The sequence below is a fragment of the Caenorhabditis briggsae genome, assembly GCF_000004555.2.
Source record: "Caenorhabditis briggsae complete genome, chrIII, whole genome shotgun sequence".
NCBI classification, from domain to species: Eukaryota; Metazoa; Nematoda; class Chromadorea; order Rhabditida; family Rhabditidae; genus Caenorhabditis; species Caenorhabditis briggsae.
This window is the reverse complement of record NC_013490.2, coordinates 4,731,841-4,749,930: the sequence shown is the minus strand read 5'-3', so window position 1 is coordinate 4,749,930 and position 18,090 is coordinate 4,731,841. Positions and strand designations below refer to the sequence as shown.

General features: G+C 37.9%; 3 protein-coding genes across 3 annotated transcripts; all 3 read right to left on the bottom strand.

Moving 5' to 3' along the window:
• Positions 1–7,549: 7,549 nt before the first annotated feature.
• CBG24676 lies at positions 7,550–13,375 on the bottom strand (the record flags this gene model as incomplete). Its single annotated transcript, XM_045243692.1, has 17 exons — positions 7,550–7,697; positions 7,747–7,916; positions 8,575–8,681; positions 8,726–9,090; positions 9,138–9,260; positions 9,311–9,379; positions 9,421–10,256; positions 10,303–10,850; positions 10,895–11,228; positions 11,268–11,414; positions 11,460–11,594; positions 11,637–11,785; positions 11,833–12,272; positions 12,319–12,491; positions 12,538–12,729; positions 12,778–12,922; positions 13,203–13,375. 17 exons carry the CDS (start codon positions 13,373–13,375, stop codon positions 7,550–7,552), a joined length of 4,254 nt encoding a protein of 1,417 aa, XP_045091393.1.
• Positions 13,376–13,624: 249 nt separating this feature from the next.
• On the bottom strand, positions 13,625–15,203 carry CBG26736 (the record flags this gene model as incomplete). Its single annotated transcript, XM_045243691.1, has 5 exons — positions 13,625–13,762; positions 13,807–14,081; positions 14,203–14,791; positions 14,834–14,964; positions 15,017–15,203. The coding sequence occupies 5 exons, from the start codon at positions 15,201–15,203 to the stop codon at positions 13,625–13,627; spliced, it is 1,320 nt and encodes a 439-aa protein (XP_045100732.1).
• Positions 15,204–15,626: 423 nt separating this feature from the next.
• On the bottom strand, positions 15,627–17,078 carry Cbr-pqe-1 (the record flags this gene model as incomplete). Its single annotated transcript, XM_002648366.2, has 4 exons — positions 15,627–15,929; positions 15,977–16,335; positions 16,389–16,760; positions 16,841–17,078. 4 exons carry the CDS (start codon positions 17,076–17,078, stop codon positions 15,627–15,629), a joined length of 1,272 nt encoding a protein of 423 aa, XP_002648412.2.
• Between the last annotated feature and the right edge of the window lie 1,012 nt (positions 17,079–18,090).

The window sequence follows — 18,090 nt, the reverse complement described above, 5'->3', positions numbered from 1 at the left end:
AGTTCTGAGTAATTTAACTTTGATTTGAGAATTTTTACAATTTTAATTTTTTTTAAATTTCGCTGTAAAGTTGACATATTTGCTGAAAATCCGGAATCGTTTTCTCGGAATCTTTGGAAAAAAAAATAATCAAAATCGCTGAATCCGGAATCCGGACATCTCTGATCTTTACCGAATCGGACCCACATGAAAGGATTTCGTAAACGAAACGTTTTCTTCTAAGTTTCCAGGTTGGTGAACCCGATGAGTCAGAGTTCTATATATTTTCTTTGCGGGGACCCTCCTCAAAAATGTTTCCTCAAATGTTCATAAATCAAAAGTGATCCACGGCCAATTTTGATCCCACTCGGAGTGGCAACCCATCTCTGCGTCTCTTCAACTCCAATACTAACTCATTTTTGGGTTTTTATGTTCTCAATGCGTTCTTTTCATCCTTTCTTTTTTTCTTCTTTTTTATGCACCTCTTCCTTCTTCTTTTTTTTTGTTCCAAACAACTAAACAACTACATAAAGTGGAGCAAAATGGGAGAGAGAGAGAAAGAGCTAGTATTCAATCTGACACCATAGAAACAAATCCAAAACAGAAATCTTTTTACTTTTTCAGAGTAAAAAAGGGGTTCAAGTTCATAGGTGGGATTGGGAAAAAGAAAAAAGAAGAAGTAATCAAAAAAAAAAAAGGAAAAAAAGGATTAAGAAAAGAAGAAAAAATGAGATGGGAAAAGAATCTGAACTTTCTCGCAAATCCGCCGTTCCCACACCATTTTCAGACTTTTCAGATCAAGAAACCATCGAAGATAAGTTAGTTTGAGCTTGAGAAGTTTTGCAGGAGGATGGAATGAATGATGCTAGAATATTTAAGATTGAGAGATGAGGAGAATGAATTAAAGATTTGTTTCACGAAATGTATATTCATCATTTTTGAAGGAAGTCAGGAATAGTTTCGAAGAAGCGTAGAGCAAAAAAATGGAGTGAAATTGGACATCGGGGTTAGAGGCGCAGACAACGAGACACTCTAACTGTCTGCGTCTACCCCAAACTTCAAATATCCTCAGGGAATTTTTCGGCAAGTTGCTAACCCGAAAATTTTGCTTGCCGCTGACAAACGGCAAGCCGTTTTTTTGGGTCAGCAACTTGCTATTTTATAGAGCAAGTTGCCGTTTGAATGCCATCTGAACGCAGCAAGAGAACGGCAACTGCTTTTTTCGCGGCAAGCAAGTTTCATGCATGCGGCAACTTGCTGATGTACGACCCTCCTCGAACATGGTCAGCAAGCCCTAGCAACTTGCTAATTTGTCCAGCAACTTGCTGATTCTGCTCAGCAACTTGCCAAATGGCTCGCAACTTGCCGTTTGCTTGCCCAAAATTCCCTGAGTCTGTATTTCGACGGACACTGATCCAATGTGACTGTTGTTCGTGAAACTACCCACCGAACCCAATGATATAAGATTTTCCATATTTTTGCAAAAATTCTAGCTTTTCTAGGTACGATACAGCCGTTTGAGCTTTAGAAGGCTAGAGACGCAGACGACGAGACACACTGCGTCTCTAAATTTAAAAAAAACTTCAAAGGTCCGTATCTCGGCTTCCAGGAGTGCTAAAACAAGGTTATTTTTGGTTTTTGCGCATTTTTGAATTTATGCTTTGTTTTCCTTGAGTCCATGGAACGTCTTCTCTCCGTAATTATTACGTGTTTCAAGAAATTCATCAGCCTATAAAATTGGAATCTAAAAATCTCAAATGGTGTCAAAAATGTCCAGCACTTTTGGCTCATATATCTCCTTTTCTGTGAAAGATATAAAAAAGTAATCAACTGACAAAATGTTTATGATGTTATGATAAACAATTTATCAGTTGACTACTTTCTGATATCTTCAAAAGGAACCAAGATACATTTGCTCACAGTTAAAACGTAAGGGGTACTTCTATTACAGGTTTTACGGTATTTTAAAACATTTGATTCGAACTCGATTTTCAGCCTTTACTTGATCACAGCAGTCTTGCACTGAAAGTACAATGGAAATTCTGAATTTTCTAATTATACCGTAATTATTTCAAACTTTATGAAATTCTCGGAAACTTTCTCACTCCCAAAATTTGGTTCAAAAAACATTTTCAAGTTAATTTATAGGTTCTCAAAAGTTCTTTGATATTTTTTTAATATTTTGAAATTATTGAAGAAACCAAATAAAAGGAAATTTTTTCAAAACTCGATGTGTACTAAAAGTGTGTTTTGAGATTTCTTCAAATTTTTGAAGCAAGTTTTAAATTCTGCCAAAGACAGGTGAAATTGAATGGTGGAGCTCTTGGAGAAAATGCAAAATCTTTAAAAATTGTTCATGGAGAGAGAGAGAGAAAACTCTGCTAGTTTTTCTCGAGCCCCCACCACAGGTGCTTCTCTTCGAAGCCTGCCATCTGGTGTACTTGAATCTCTTCTTCAGAAATCAATTCAATTAGCTTCTCTTTTTTTCTGAGTGGGAGACGAAGTACAAAAAGCCACGTCATCCCTTTAGAACTACAGTAGTCCTCAAAATGTGCAATTTGAGAACCTGAACAACCCGACAATTTCCTGCCATCACTCTTCTTCCAAAAAAGGGTTAGACTCTAAAAAGAAGAACGCAAATAGAAATTAAGGGGGGGGGGGGATAATTGGGAATCAAACGATTCGTTTTTCTTCTTCCCCTTTTCCTTGATTTTCATTTAACGACTCCTCAGTTTTGACGACCGAAATGAAGAATAAAGTGAAGAGCACAAACCAATAGGATGTGTTTTATGTGGATTTGGTTTTGAAGAAGAAGAAGAGAAAAGAGAAATGAGTTCTTGAAAAAAAATTGGGATGAATATTGAAAGAGGAAGAGAAAAGGGAAAGGACGTCATCTGTAAGCGGGGAGAGGTTCAACTTTCGGCCCTCACTGTTTCAATCAGTTGTTTTTTTGGTTTATGACATAAAAATATACATGCGTGATCCTATTTAGTACGTCATCTTTTGTACTTATACGGTCGGCTAGATTTTGGAAAGTCGGCGAAGTTTGGTTTGGTAGAACCGAACTAGAATTTTCAGAATTCGGACATTCTTATTGAGTCAGAACCTCCCAACCTTCGAAGCCCAGAATTTCAAAATCACATAAAAATTGAACTGTTCAAAACCTTAGAATCAACTTACCGTAAACACTCTAATAGAACGGCACCCAAACCATTAACTTTGAGGTCATGTATCTCATTTCCTATAACCGATATCAAAAAGTGGTTAACTGACAAAATGTTTATCAGAATATCAGCAACATTTCATCAGTTTATTACTTTTTAATATCTTGCATAGGAATCGAGATAATGGAGAACAAAGTAAACGTACAGGATGGACTTCCATCAGAGAAAATACGGTAGACTTTAAAGTGGTTTTTTTTAATCAGAAACTTGTAATCTTTTGTAATATCGAATTTCCAAAATCTGGAAATTCCGGAATCTTCTAGATTGAGGATCCCAGATTCTAAATATTTGAATCTCTATAATTCAAATGTTCCGATTCTGATAACGAAAGAATAAAAGTATATCAGAATCTCAAAAAAAACTTTCAGTCAAAACTTTTCACATGCTTTCTTTTTTGCTTATCACAAAAAAGTCACCTCATTTGTCGAATTAAAAAACGTGAGAGTGTATTCTGAAAATTCAGAATGAAACCAGACAAAAAACCTTTTTTTGTTCAAAAAGTACTTGAATTCTTCGTAGGCTACTGATTTATAGATTCCCAGAAAAAAGTTTTTTTTTGGAAGTGGAAAAAAAGGCTACGTCTTCAAGAGGAAAATGGAGTTATGAAAAACGGAATATACTCATAATTTATGATTTTATTACCAAGTATAAGAGGGAGACATATAGGGCAAAAGAGCAAAGACTTATAGATGCTTTTATGAACTTGAAGGGGCTGGAAACAAGAAATAACGTGAACCTTTAATAGAAGAGCCCCCTGACTTCTTACTTTGAGCCAATTTATCTAAGTTCCTGTTAAAAACATAAAAAATTTTAACTGATAACTTGTTTTTCATAATATCACAAACATTTAATCATTTGACACATTTTTTATATCTTGTGTAGGAATTGAGATAATTGAGTCCGAACTTGACAGTGCGGGCGGGTTCTACCACTAAGTTAATTATGACAACCTCAAGTCTCGGGTACAGTAATCAGCTATGACTTTTGGACTACCTATAAAAGTGGTCAACTGATAAATTTTTTATCATAATATTACCAACCTTTTATCAGTTGACCACTTTTTGATATCTGTCATGGTAACCGAGATAATTGAGCTCAAGCTTGACAGTGTGGGAGCAATTCTATTACAGGTTTAACGGTACCTGCGCTTTGTGAACTGGATTTGATTTCAAAGTTCTCAGGTAATACAAACAAATCAGTTGTGTAGAAAATCAGATTCTAAAAAATATTCCTTCCTAAATCTAAAGTTCCAAGGTTCATCAAATCCTTATGACCTAGCCGGACGTCCTACGTATTTTGGTGTTCCGCCTGGATTAATTTTTGCACCAGTCATATGTTCTCAGATTACTAATTCCTTTGCAAAAGAGAGATCACTGACTCAGTTCCTGAACATTGGAAGACTAGAAGAAGGGCAGTGGCGCCAGCCAAATTCCAGAAAAAAACATTTCAAGAAATAAGAATTTCTAAGAGGATAAATATGAAATTCAGATGATCTCTGCTTATTTTTTGAGCCTGAGCTATGTGGGATGATAAGGCTTATTTACAGACCAAAAATGTTCAATGGTCGCAGATTTTTTCATCTACCGTATCTAGGATCAGCAGTCTCCGATAGCTTAATCGAGAAAAATTCAAAATCCATGGATTTGAAATCTGAAAATTTGTATCTTGAAATCAAAAAATTCTCCAGCATCCATCAACTTTAAATAAGATGAATAAAATACTGTAAACACTCTAATAACATTCCCTTAGCCAACTTTGAGTCAATATATCTTGTTTCCTGTAAAAGATATCAAAAGTGATCAACTGATAAAATGTTAAGCTTAATTTTAAAATATCATGTTGGTTGACCACTTTTTGTTATGTTTAGCAGGAACCGAGATAAGTTGGCTCAAAGTCTAAAGTTTCGGTGGCATTCTATTAGATTGTTTACGGTTTTACTAGGAAATTGTATCATTTTTAATATTACATTCAGTTAATTTTATAATTTGAGAATGTGAATCAGTTCTCAGCAGACCGTTTCAACTAGACTGATCTCCCATTTATAAATTATACATTTTTTGAAAAAAATCCAAAGATCTGAATTTGAACAAATGGATAAAGAATGAACAAAGCGGAAGTCTGATTTTTTTCGATAGACAAAAAAAAAGGATGACTAATAATTAAAAGTGATTATTCTTTGGAACTGATATAGGTAGTCCAAAAGTCATAGCTGATTACTGTACCCGAGATTTGAGGGGTTCATAATTAACTTAGTGGTAGAACCGGCTCACATTGTCAAGTTCGGACTCAATTATCTCAATTCCTACACAAGATATAAAAAATGTGTCAAATGATAAAATGTTTGTGATATTATGAAAAACAAGTTATCAGTTAAAATTTTTCACATGTTTTTGACAGGAAACTAGAAAAATTGGCTCAAAGTAAAAAGTCAGGGAGCCCTTCTATTACAGCTTTTATATCATTGAAAACTTGTATTCAAACTTTTTTCTCACTTGACATGTTATCTTAATGATTTCAAAACCAAACCTCTCAAAAATCAAAAGAACTCAAAAAATGACTCTAAAATGAAAAATTTTAATGTGCATTCAAGTGGAAGACGAAAAAGTTTTGAAATTCAGGTCTTGCCGGATAAAGGTATAAACAAAAAGACCCACATATTTATATGGGTTGATAGAAGGGGTGGACTCCAAAACTGAAGCCAAAATACAACTACAAATTGATATCACATTCGTATGTAGGCGTTTCTGGGGTGATTCTTTGCAGGTTTTCCAAAATAAAAAAGGAACTATATAACAGAAAAATGATAAGGAAGAGGAAGGGAGCTTTTGGCCCTACGGGAAAAGAAAAAAAAAAGAAAATGACAGACAAATGGTGAGATAGATCAGGGGTTTAATGGATATGTGATAAGAGAAAGAGAGTGAAAGATAGTAGGTAACTCTCAACAGACAACTGCCCCCTCGACTCTTCTCTTTCGGGGCACAGGAGGAAAAAAAAAAGAAGAAGCGACCGCCCAGGCACATACACACAAAACTCAGAGGATACTCTTCAAAACTTTTTTTAGTGCCTAGAGACATTGGAAAATGAAATTGAGGAGAAGAACGGATAGTTCGTGTGCTAAGAGGGGATATAATTTTTTTGTTTGATAGCAGAGTGCCCAAAAATCAGAAAATCATATTATCTCATACTTTGAAAGTGGAACTTTTGTTACTAATTCATCTTAATAATCTCAGGATCTTCAAATTCTTTACACTCATAAATTCAGAATTTAAGAATATTCGACGCTTAGAATCTCAGAATCTCGGATTTGAAAAAATTCGTTTTACGAATCTGAGTACTCTAATTTTTTTTAAACCGTGGCAGAAGGTCCCACAAGGGCAACTACAGTAACTTATTCTCTGAATTTTTCTCGAGTTTCGCACATTTTTTGTGAATTGTTTAGCTATCAAAGTTTTGATTTTCCGACTTGTTCGTGGAAAAAAAAGAAAAATCGTCTAAAATCCTTAAAAACAAGAAAATAATTACGAAAAAAAAAATTTTAGGTTACTGTAGTTGTCGCTGTGGGACCTTCGGTTTTTCTTTGTACCCGAATAACAGATAAAGCTTATGAAATTTAATTCCGAATTTGGAATCTAAAACACAAGAATTCCAGTGAATGAAATTTGAAAAAAAGAGTTTCAGAACAAGATTTTTGAAGATGTTCAGAAAAGCAAAGTTACTCCAAATCTTAAGAAATTTGATGTTTTTTAATATGAGCTCATCGTCATAGTTCCGTTATTCTAGAATCCTGAGAACCTCATGCTCCTTCTTGATTCAAAATTTTCAAAAACAAGACCTGGTTCATTTTGTAAATACCACGTAATCTCAAATTGTTAATGTCCCTTCTAGTAAGAGATTAGACCAGATTATAAGAGCTTCCGGATCAATCTTCTGACCTCAATTCGCACGTTTTTGCATTCTATTTTTGAGATGATATCAGTTCTATAAATATATGAGAAAGGCCGGATTTAGATTAGGACTCCCACATAATCGGAAGATCTTCGTGTTGTGAAAGGATTTCAGAAAGGCTTTAGAGAAAATGGTCTCAAACTTCACATTCAGTTGTTTACTTTTTGTGTTTCGGTTCTTTTTCTTTTTTACCCAAAAGACTCTCGTGTGAACAAGAAGAAGAACACTTTGTCAAATAACACATTATTTACTTTATGAGGAATGAAAAACACAAAAGGTTTCGAGAAAGAAAATTATCACAGATTATAAGAAGTAGACAAATCACAGAAGTAGAAAATAATGATATGTTTGAATGAAGAGTGTATACATGACGAATATAAACCTATTTACAAATATATATCTCAACACATTAAACGAATGGCTCCGTGACTCGAGCCTATCAAATAAGAGCAATTGAGTGGGAGGGGCAAAACGGCGGTGGGAGTGCCTGGTAACTCGTCGGGACGGATCTTCGTCTCTATTTGAAGCTCTCCACTGTTTCGATACACTCTGTAATTATTTTCGTTAGCAGGGTGTTAGGGGTTAACTGTCGCATTACCTGAGCATCGAACCATTCTGAAGAGTGACCAGCGAGTTGTCCGTTATAACCGCAGCTGTTACGGGATCTTGAAGTTTTCGGACGATATGCGCGCGGGGATTGGTTTCAAGGATAACACCACATTCGTCGGCATCACATACAAGTAGGCCGGTGTCAGAAAGCCAATTAACCTGGAAGGGAATGAAGCTTTGTTATTCAGTTGTTGTTAAGTCAAAAAAAAAAGGAAAAATTTTAAACTTTATTGCTCAAATAGAAGTCCACGTCTAATTATGTCTAATTTCAATTATCTCGGTTCCTGCAAACGATATTGAAATTCTTCCAACGGATAAAATGTTCTTCGTAAAATTAACAACATTTTATCTGTTGACAAACTTCAGATATAGGAACCGAGATAATTGAGCTTAAAGTGCAAGTGATAAATGAGCTCAAATTGCTAGAGCATGTTGAGCTGTTACGGTAACTTAAACTTTGTAGAAAAATAGCAATTTCTCAATTGATCCCAATTTTTGACTTTGTGATTCCCAATTGCCGACCTAGAACAGTCTTCAATTAACACTACTAAAACAATACTGTTTTTATGATGTGATTTCCCTCTGTCCAATTAAACTGAAACCATCTAATTATGACCCATCCCCGACGATGTTTTATCTCCATATGCCATCTTTCTCCTCAGGAACCATTAAAACAAACGCGAACAACGAAACAAGAAGCGCCCGCTTCTGCCACCACATCAAATGTAAAATTCGGGACTCAGTGATAAACTCAGAAGACGACTAAATATGTTATTCCGACTTCGGAATATGTTATCTCTTAGAAACGATGACAAACCGAGACGGTGTGCGTGGAATTCGTTTGCGCCAAAGCGTTGATCTTCCCGTTTCGCGCATCAAGAATCGCGAGAGTTCCGTTTGAAAGTGCCACTGCCATTTTGTTTCCTGTAAAAATATGAGGAATAGAAATTCAATAAAAAAGTACTCACCATTATCTCTGACTGTCAGTGACCTAGTGAGACCTGGTCCCGGCGACACTTTCAGCTCACACGTCCATCCACCAACTCGACTATCAAACAGTTTCACCGTAGAGTGTAGACTGCAAATCGCCGCGAGAATATGTCTATCCACATTCTCAATTCTCATTATGTTCCCCCCATTTCCTTCTTTCGATGAATCCCATTCTAGTTGTGCCAATAGTGTAGTCCGAAATGGATCCCAAACATGAAGTGAGCCGTCAGTAGAAGCAATTGAGTTATCCGCAAGAATCGCCACGTCATGTACAGATCGATTGTGATTTTGATACGTCCATTGGCACCCGATTTCATCTTGTTCTGGTTTTATGGACCATAACCTGAAAATTAAACATAGTTTTGGGTTAGGTATCTTAAAATCAAATACTTGACTGTCTTATCAGAAGATGCTGATACGAAAGAATTCTCGTTGGAAATCGCTGCAAGTCTTCTGATTCTTTCTTGATGCCCAGTGAAGTTGCAGAGGGAGAGGTGATCAAAACGATAATTGCTACAAAAGGAACTTCCGTAATATAGTGAAAGAAATTAGCATTAACTTACTCTACTCCACAAACAGCCGCAGAAATTCTAGCACACCAGACTGAGCTCAACGATCCGGAATCACAAAGACTAAAGCAAGTCTAGTTATAATAAAGTGGGGGTTACTGTACCTCAATCCTCCTAAACTGTTCACAGAATTAACGGGACTCGATGCAGACAGCGAAAACAGTCGATTTCCAGAAGACATGCCTCCTAGAGAATATGCTGGGAACGTGGATGGTGGTGAGTGTGCGATTGGCATATTCGGCGATGATGAAGCTGCATTCGAAACGAATGGAATGAGGAATGCAGGATCGTCACAAAAAGAAGACAAGAATGGAACTCCCCACTCTCTGGCAAATTTATCAACGACGTCTTCTACCATGAATAGAGGAACTTCATATAGGGTGTTTTCAGGGGATCGTTTTCTGAGAATGATCCTTAGCTCTTCATTCGTATCGTAAATTTCACTGAACGTCGAGAAAATCAATTTGAATGGTTGGCTGGCGTAGATGCGTGTGTTCTCGGTTCCAATTTTCTGGGTAATCGAGTGTAGTAATTGACAGACCTTGCAGATGATGATGTTGCGAACTCTCGTTGTGGAGAACTGGAAACTTGAATTGAGAAGGATCGTGAGCACTCGATAGATCACTTTTTGAATTATGAATTCCTGAACGAAAGTATTGAAGCTATTTAGAGATATTTTATTTAAAATTACCTCTAAATAATTCATGAGTTGATGATCAGACATGGATCGTATTGAGAGTTCAACTATTCGGAAAACGGAAACCAATCCAGGCTCGAGTTGAACTGACGGACGTTTATGGAACTGCTCAATCAGGTCAACACAGAATGGAAGGAATTGAACAGTGATGAATGTGACACTGTAGGTCAGCACGATTTCAGAAAGTAGGGATTCAATTCGAGAGCAAGTTTCGTCGCCTTGAAGAACTACGCCGAACACAACCTGGAAAAAAGTTACCTTGTTTTTTTTATTTCATAAAATGACCTACTTTTGGTACTTGATCCAGTCCTACTAATTCGAACCCCTCGTAACAACTAGCCATGATTCGGAGGACGTTGGATGAGATGAATTTGGCACATATCACAGGACCATAACGTTTTGCCAACCACATGATACTTTCTTTTGCTACCACCGATCGATCAGGATTCAAAGAAGCGCATGCTTCAACGATTGGAGGAAGAAAGAGATCCAAGAAAGTGTGGGTTCCATAACAAATAGACACGTGCATCAGGAAGCGACGATCGAGGAGCTGGAAATATTCGAACTTCCGTAAACTAGATAACTCAAAATCTACCTTCACTGAAGTTTCACATTGTATCAACTCTATCATTGGATTGATCAGATCCTCTAATGCAGATTGACTCAAGCTTCGTGTGATAACTGGCATCAATTTGTGAACTGCTTGAATACAAGCTTCTTCGTCTTCTAATAATTGTCGGAATGCCGCAACGACACATGTTTCCATATGATCGCAAAGACGGATCGACTTTTTAAGGCTGTCCAGCTCTTTGATCAGTAGCAATTGAGCGCGTTTTGCTGGAATAAACCGTTTCAATCGTTTTCAAAACGATGGAACATACAAAAAGGAGGAATCACATCCAATTTTCGCAGCGAGTGCAGTGATACACATTTCGCAAATTCTTCTGAGAAATTTGAAATCTTAGTTGGAATATTCAGGCAGACGCTGACAAAAAATGAAAATTCGTCACAATCCGGAAAGTCTTGTTTTGGATTCAACAGAAAATCGAAAAGTTTTCGATAGTTCACAGGTACCCGATATGAAAATTGACGAAGACAGTGGCGAATATGATCCTGATCATCGAATCTTCCGGCTAAATGAGGAGCGACTACTATCTGAGCAATAACTTCTATTAAGGATACCATAGATGAGAAGTATGTTTTGTGGCGGAGCCTCTATAAAATATATGATAAAATTGGTTAAAACTTCGAAGCTCTCACTCGGATTTCCTTGATTTTTTGAAATATCTGTTGATGACTCTCTTCATCGAATTCTCTCCATTCTGTTGAATCTTTTTCTTGTTTCTCCATTCCATAACCAAACGAATCCATTTGAAGATAATAAGAATCCGATTTCGGATTCTTTAAAATAACTTATTATTTTAACTCTTAAATAGAGACGCTTACATAATTCAATGGCATTCTTGACGGATGTGGTCTCGTAAACAACTGAACCATTCCATTTGTTCTTAATCTACGACGATTTTTCTCTACGAAGCAGAGATGAAGATTCAGAGAATTTTTGCTGTTTTCGATGGAGAGCTGAAACGAATAAATGTTTAAAAAAAAGATTTATTTTCTCACATTAAACCCGAAAACCAGATCGATCCATCTGTGGAGATTCATGGAAACCTCCTCGTGTTCCAGCATTTCACGATGCCATTTTATGAATTCTTGTGGGGAAGACACAAAATCTGGATATTGTAAATCCGACATATCCGCATGACGAGAAGCTGTAAAACGTGCATAATATATCACAATCGTCATCTCAGTGTCTTACTGAAAACTAATGGATCATCATAGAATTCGGGAATACACTCATCTGGCGTCCACTGGAACATTCTACTCATTGTGGATGGATACTCTTCTGGAACCCATTTTCGGCGAACGTGTCGGCAAAGATTCTCTTTCGGCTCCACTCGAGCACGATAAACCATATAGCCAATATCAGAAAGAAGTTCTGGAACATGATGGGATGGCTCTCGAGAATACATTTCTCTCAACTGATCGTCTCCTTTACACAACCGATATTTCGTTCGGTTCAACGGGCGAAATCCAGAATTCTGCGATGAGAAATCACACACCCACGGGAAGATTGGATGATTAGGAACCTCTTGTCTAACTCGTCCAGTTATCCTGTTCAGGTAGGTCAGGTATTGATAGTTATCCCATTTTCGATGCACCCAATTAGAAGTGGCTTCGTCCAGAGAAACATCTGTTCTGAAATCGATTCTAGCTCAGAAAAGAAACGTGGAATTTCAATTACGTATCAGGTTTTGGAACGCCTTCTACTTTATCCAGAATCGGTCCAAGAATATCGTACTGTAGGCAGAGAGATGGTAGGCATCGAAAGTGTTTCGTTTTGAAGGAAGGAGCGATTTGTCTTGAAAACAATTGGGAATAGAGATCCAGAAGATTCTTAGTGAGGAAGTGTATTGTCTGAAAACCAAATTGCCAGATAGAATACGATAAAACCTAATAAAACCTGCAAACTTCCATCTGGAATGTTACTGTAGGAGTGACGAAGAACAGTTTGTAAATCAAATTCCTCTTTCGAATTCCTTCTTTTTCCGTAAATAATGATCACATTCCGAGGACTAGTATGAGCAATCACCAGAATAGGTAGCACATTTGGAAGGACTTGGAGGCGACGGAATATGATTGTGTTGGACGTTTTCTTGAAATTGAAAAAAATTTGTTTTTAAATGTGTTTCTCAGTTCTTACATCAACATAGGAAATTGCTAATTTTCCAGCTACTCGTTTCCAACTGGATAGCCATTGAAATTGTTCTTTTTTCGGAGATGGAATTTCTTCTTTTACTTTTTGGTGTTCTTTATAATCCATCAAAGGATCGAAAGAGTTGTTAAGTCTGAAAAAAGGAATATGGCCTATTATTCTAGTACAAAAAGTCGGAGACGTGGAAGAGAATCATCGGTGGTTGTGGCCGAGGGACCCGAAATGACAACTACCGTAACCTAAAACTGTTTTTTTGTCTGCGTATTTTTTCTCGATTTTTACTGATTGTCACATTTTTTCTGTTAATTTTCTCTTTTTAGAAAATCGAGAAAAAAATCGGAAAATGACAAAAAATTAGGTTATGGTAGTTGTCGTTGTGGGACCTCCGGCCACCGGTAAATAAAAAAACCTACAGTCTCTGAAACTCCTCTTCCACACCATCTTTATCCGAATCGTCTGTGAATGATCTTGTTTTTGCCTCTAATTCAATCGATTCTAGTTTCACATATTTTTGTACATTTTCCGAAAGAATATCAGACAGTAATCGAAGTTTAGATTCATTCCATTCGAACTCCACCTCGGTCATAAGAACCTTGAATGAAGAATTTTCTCGACTTTTCGATGCTTTCTGTGTTTATAACGATGCTGCTATTCGATATTCAAATAAACAGTTTCGAGGAGACGACTCTGTTCTTCTGATGCGTCGCAAAGAAAAATATAAACATAACATTATTTCTAATACAAAAAAAACGATAAAGAAGCAAAAAACAATGAAGAAATAGATCCAACAAAAATTCAATTATCTACTATACAATCCTAATTTACTAATATTCGGTTACAACTCCATACGAATTCCAGTGGGGAGGAAAATGTCGAGCTTCTTTTGAGTGCCACGAATTGTGATTTTTCTATCAGTGAGCTCTGCGTCTTTTGGCGTCGGGTTACTCGAGATATAGAGACGATGGATGTAGGACTGAAAGTAGATCATTAATGAATGAAAATCGATGAATCACTAACTGGCAGTGAAGAAATTTTGAACGAAACCGCGTTGGCTAAAAAATCGGTCTTGTAGAAATCCTTATCAGTACTTCTTCCAACAACATCTTCCGAACACCTCTTCCATCCATCAGATATCACACCAAACCGTCCGTAATCCGTGCCGCCCATCCGGAAACGCAATTGAGAGTAATCCGTCATCTGCTCATTCTCTACCAACAATTCCACTCCCTTCGCCTCGATTTCATGTTTCTCCCCACACTTCTCGTTGATGATTCCAGTGTAATCTTTTTGTGCTGAAAGAATTCACATGCTACAGTATTCCCTATGTGTGCGTAAATTGGCTGTGATTTTCAGACAAAGAAGAAGAAGAAGAAGAAGAAGAAAAATGACTATATTCTCAATTCAAATAATTACCATCATTGTTCTTGTACTTCGGTGTCCCTGTCAACACATGCCACCATCTCCACGTTGGTGCTTGAATGATTGGTTTAGGTCGACACTTCTCACATCCTGAACATGTCTCTTCATATTCCACGTGGCATTCGATAGGACTCGGTGATCGTTTGAGCATCTCCCAAAAATATGCCCATCGTCGTTTGACAATCGAGAAGTACCAAAACTTTTTCCTTGTATCTTCGCACTGTCTGAACCAGCCGGCGCTCACGTCGCCGAGTCCATATTCTGGAGCGACTTGTGATTCTTCGTTCGTCAGCTCGAAGGCGTATACCGATTGCTTCTGATCCTCAATTACCGCCATAGCAGTTTCACACGCGTGGCGAACATCTTCCGACTTTTCGAAAACCGATGGAAGCATTCTTTTCAGCCACAGATTGTCGTATCCACCAGGATAGAAGCCAACTGGGAGTTGAGCTTTTTCTCGATTTCTAAAGATTCCGGTTACAACTTTTCCGATTGTTCCATCGCCTCCAACCACGTATAAAACATCAGCTTCTTGCAGGTCCACTGCTCCAGCCAATGCTTCTAGTTGTGCTTCATTATCTGCCTAAAGTAAATCGAAATTCGAGTAATAATTTTTCTGATTCACCTTCACAACGTCTACTTGTACTCCCGACAACAAGAAAAGAGGTAAAGCATTTTTATTGAAAGCGTCGAAGCAGCTTCTGGAATTGCCTTCGACATTCACTAGAACGAAAACTCGCTTTGGTTTATCATCAGCTGAAATTATTCTGGTTATGAAGAAGCTGTCATTTCGAGTGTGTTCACTGACGAGAAACGGTTTTTTGTCCGTATTTCACAGCGATTTCTGCATAATACTTCCTGATTCTTTGATTCCGATCCCATCTGTATACCCAATCGGCTCCGAGGTATCCGAGGAACGAGAAGAAGATCGTCTTCTTCTTATGCTCGTATAAAACTTTGGGTATTCTGGATATCTTCCCGATTAACTTTGACATATTCTGAATTTTCTTTGAATGCTAGACTTCTTCTTTTTCAATTTTCAAAAAGCGATCCGGCTTTTGGCAACCATTGGTAATGAGCTCACAAAGAAGAGGTTTCTCGAAGAACTTTTATTTTTTCGGGGGTTTTTTTCAAGAGGATGGGCATTCGAATCGCAGCTAAAGCTATATTAAACTAGAAAACAACAAAACGATGGAACATGGGGGTTGTTTCAGATTGAATAAAGGTACACATTATTACAATAATAATTGGGCGCCGGGGGTAATTAATTCTGAGGCAAAAATCTAGGAAAAAAGTAATAAGCAGAAGAGAAAAAAATTAATAACTGAGATGCTTATGGTTCGAGTAGTAGTAGTAGGCAATCGAACGTGTTGGGGGTGAGATTCTAAATAGATTTCAGACAAGAAACATCAAGCAGATTATTTTCTTATGACAACCGATTCTGGATTCTTAAGGCCATAGAAAATCAGATCGACGCAGGTACCAGCATCTTCCAGAGAGTCGTGTCCAACTGCATCTTCGTTATCGCCTTGGATTGCTTTATGGAGTAGCTTTGCAGACAGGTTTTTGAGTGCGACTTTGAAATCACCCGACGATCGGAACAAGATTGCCGTATCAATAACATTGGTGTGCACGATTCGCATCGCTTTCAAATCCGATTCGAGTGAGTGTCCGATTAAAATAGTTTCGGAATTGACAAATTTGAATAGTTTTTGATGACACTGAAACGAAAATAATCACAAATTGCTCACAATCCGGGCGAACTTACTGATGCCATCGTATCCTTCGCGTTATTAATGTCCTCCATTGTCAAGCCAGAAAACTCCGTATTGGGATCAAGAACTTCAGTTGGTGGTTTTATGAAAAGATCCAAAACCATATTCTTATACATATCGACCATAGTCAAACGAGCCAGAGCTGGTCCAGCGACTGTATAAACCATTTCACAATCAAGAGCGTATGCTTTGTTGGATCTGAGATCGTTGGCTGATGTTGGACGAGGAGTAGCGTAGAATGTTCCGAGCTCTTTTTTGAACAATTGATCGAAGACATGAACATCGCTGAACTTGCATCCCGGTGTGCTATTGTATTCCTCGTTGCAGCAAGTGTACCGCTTTTGGAAAGTATCTAAAAATAACAATTGAAATAATAACAATAATCCATTCCGATCTAAAACTCACCTCTCTTTCCGTTTCTGTTAGTTCCTCGATGGTGATATCGGCATATGTCCTTCTCGCGAACCATCGTCCCATCTGGTCTCAGTTTAAACTCTTTTTGACATCTACTGCACGTACGCTTCATATCAAAATCATCCAGGAACATTTTCTTGTTGAGAGTATAGGTTGTTTCCGCAATAGATGCTGTTCTGGAGCCTTCTCTGAACAGAGGATATGCATTTGAATCTAATTCAGCGTTGGTCATTTTGAATGGGATGAGATATGGATGTAGTTGTTCCATTGTCATCGTCCGATGATCGACATGGACTTTTCTTCCTTTAGCGACGAGGCAGTTCTCTTTCGGAGCACCAGACAGGATCTTATCATGAGAGACAGCTGAAAATTACAACGTTATAAACACATTCGAAAGAAGATGGAATCTAGTTTTCACTTGCTTCTTAAAGGAACTCTCAAACTTTGTTGTGGAGTTGGTGGTGAGTTTTGTTGATACATATATTGAGGTGAATAGGACGTTTGAATCGGTGGTGATGGATACGAATTGTTCGGATAAGATGTACTATAATATGGCACCGATTGCACCGGGTTGACATAATAAGGCATAAAGGCTAGCTCCTGATATTGTGGCGCATAGTGATATGAAGATACATAACCGTATTCTGGTGTTAACGGTTGTGGAGCAGCCACGGTCACCATCGGATGGTTATAGTTCCCATAGGGTGGTGACCCCGGGGAATAATACATTACATAGGTCGGTACCCACTATCTGCAAACGGTGCATTTGTAGAGAGGTTCTGAGGAAGGATGAAATGACGATGATGAAAGAGAAAACGAAGAGGAGTGCGCGATGGGTGCGAACAATTTCGAAAAACGCGCCACGGAAGGGGAAGAAAGGATGCACGCAGGAAATTTAGTCCAACTGAAAAAACCAGGTAGAGTGTGAAGTGACTGGTGAAGGCAGTCAATAAACAATAACACATACTGGTGTCTTATCAGTTGTCTCGCCAAGAAATGCATCAAAAAGCATTGGAAAAAAGCAGGCACAAAAAACGAATGGTATGAGAAGAATCGATAAGGAACTATCTATACAACCGATGTATTCGATCACATGGCTTTAGAGTCGCGTGCGAAGTTCATATATGTCCATGGGGTTAAGCGAATGATTTAAATGTGTCAGTTTTTGAAAAGTATTTCTTAAGAAAGAAGAAATCAATTGAAGAAAGCACATGTCGAGAAACGCGTTCAATGCGAAATGGTACGGCTATTGAGCTGTGCGACCCACAAGAATAATGAGAAGAAAAAGAAGAAGACTAGAGGGGGCGCGTCTTGGAGCGGTACTGTATAGATTGGCAGACACAGAGAAAACAGCAAGAGAGTCCGCAGTCCGAAGAGACAGAGGGAGCCGAGTGGGGTGAAGGTGTGCTGACCCATTTATCGACTGTCTAATGGCATGCGCACCTTGCCAAGAACAGATGCATTATCGATTGATGTGTGAGATGAAATCGTTGCCGTCGTTTCACTTCAGATACTAACGGAGTAACAGAACCTAGGAATTCGTGCGAGACACACGCCTTCAGTAGTTTTCTTATGCTTTATTAGATGAGAGAGAAAGTGCGACAACGTTCTAAAACCAAAAAATTTCGAGTGACGCAGTCTGGTATATAAGGGCAGCCGAAAACGATGCGAAAAACGGAAAAGAAAATGTCGC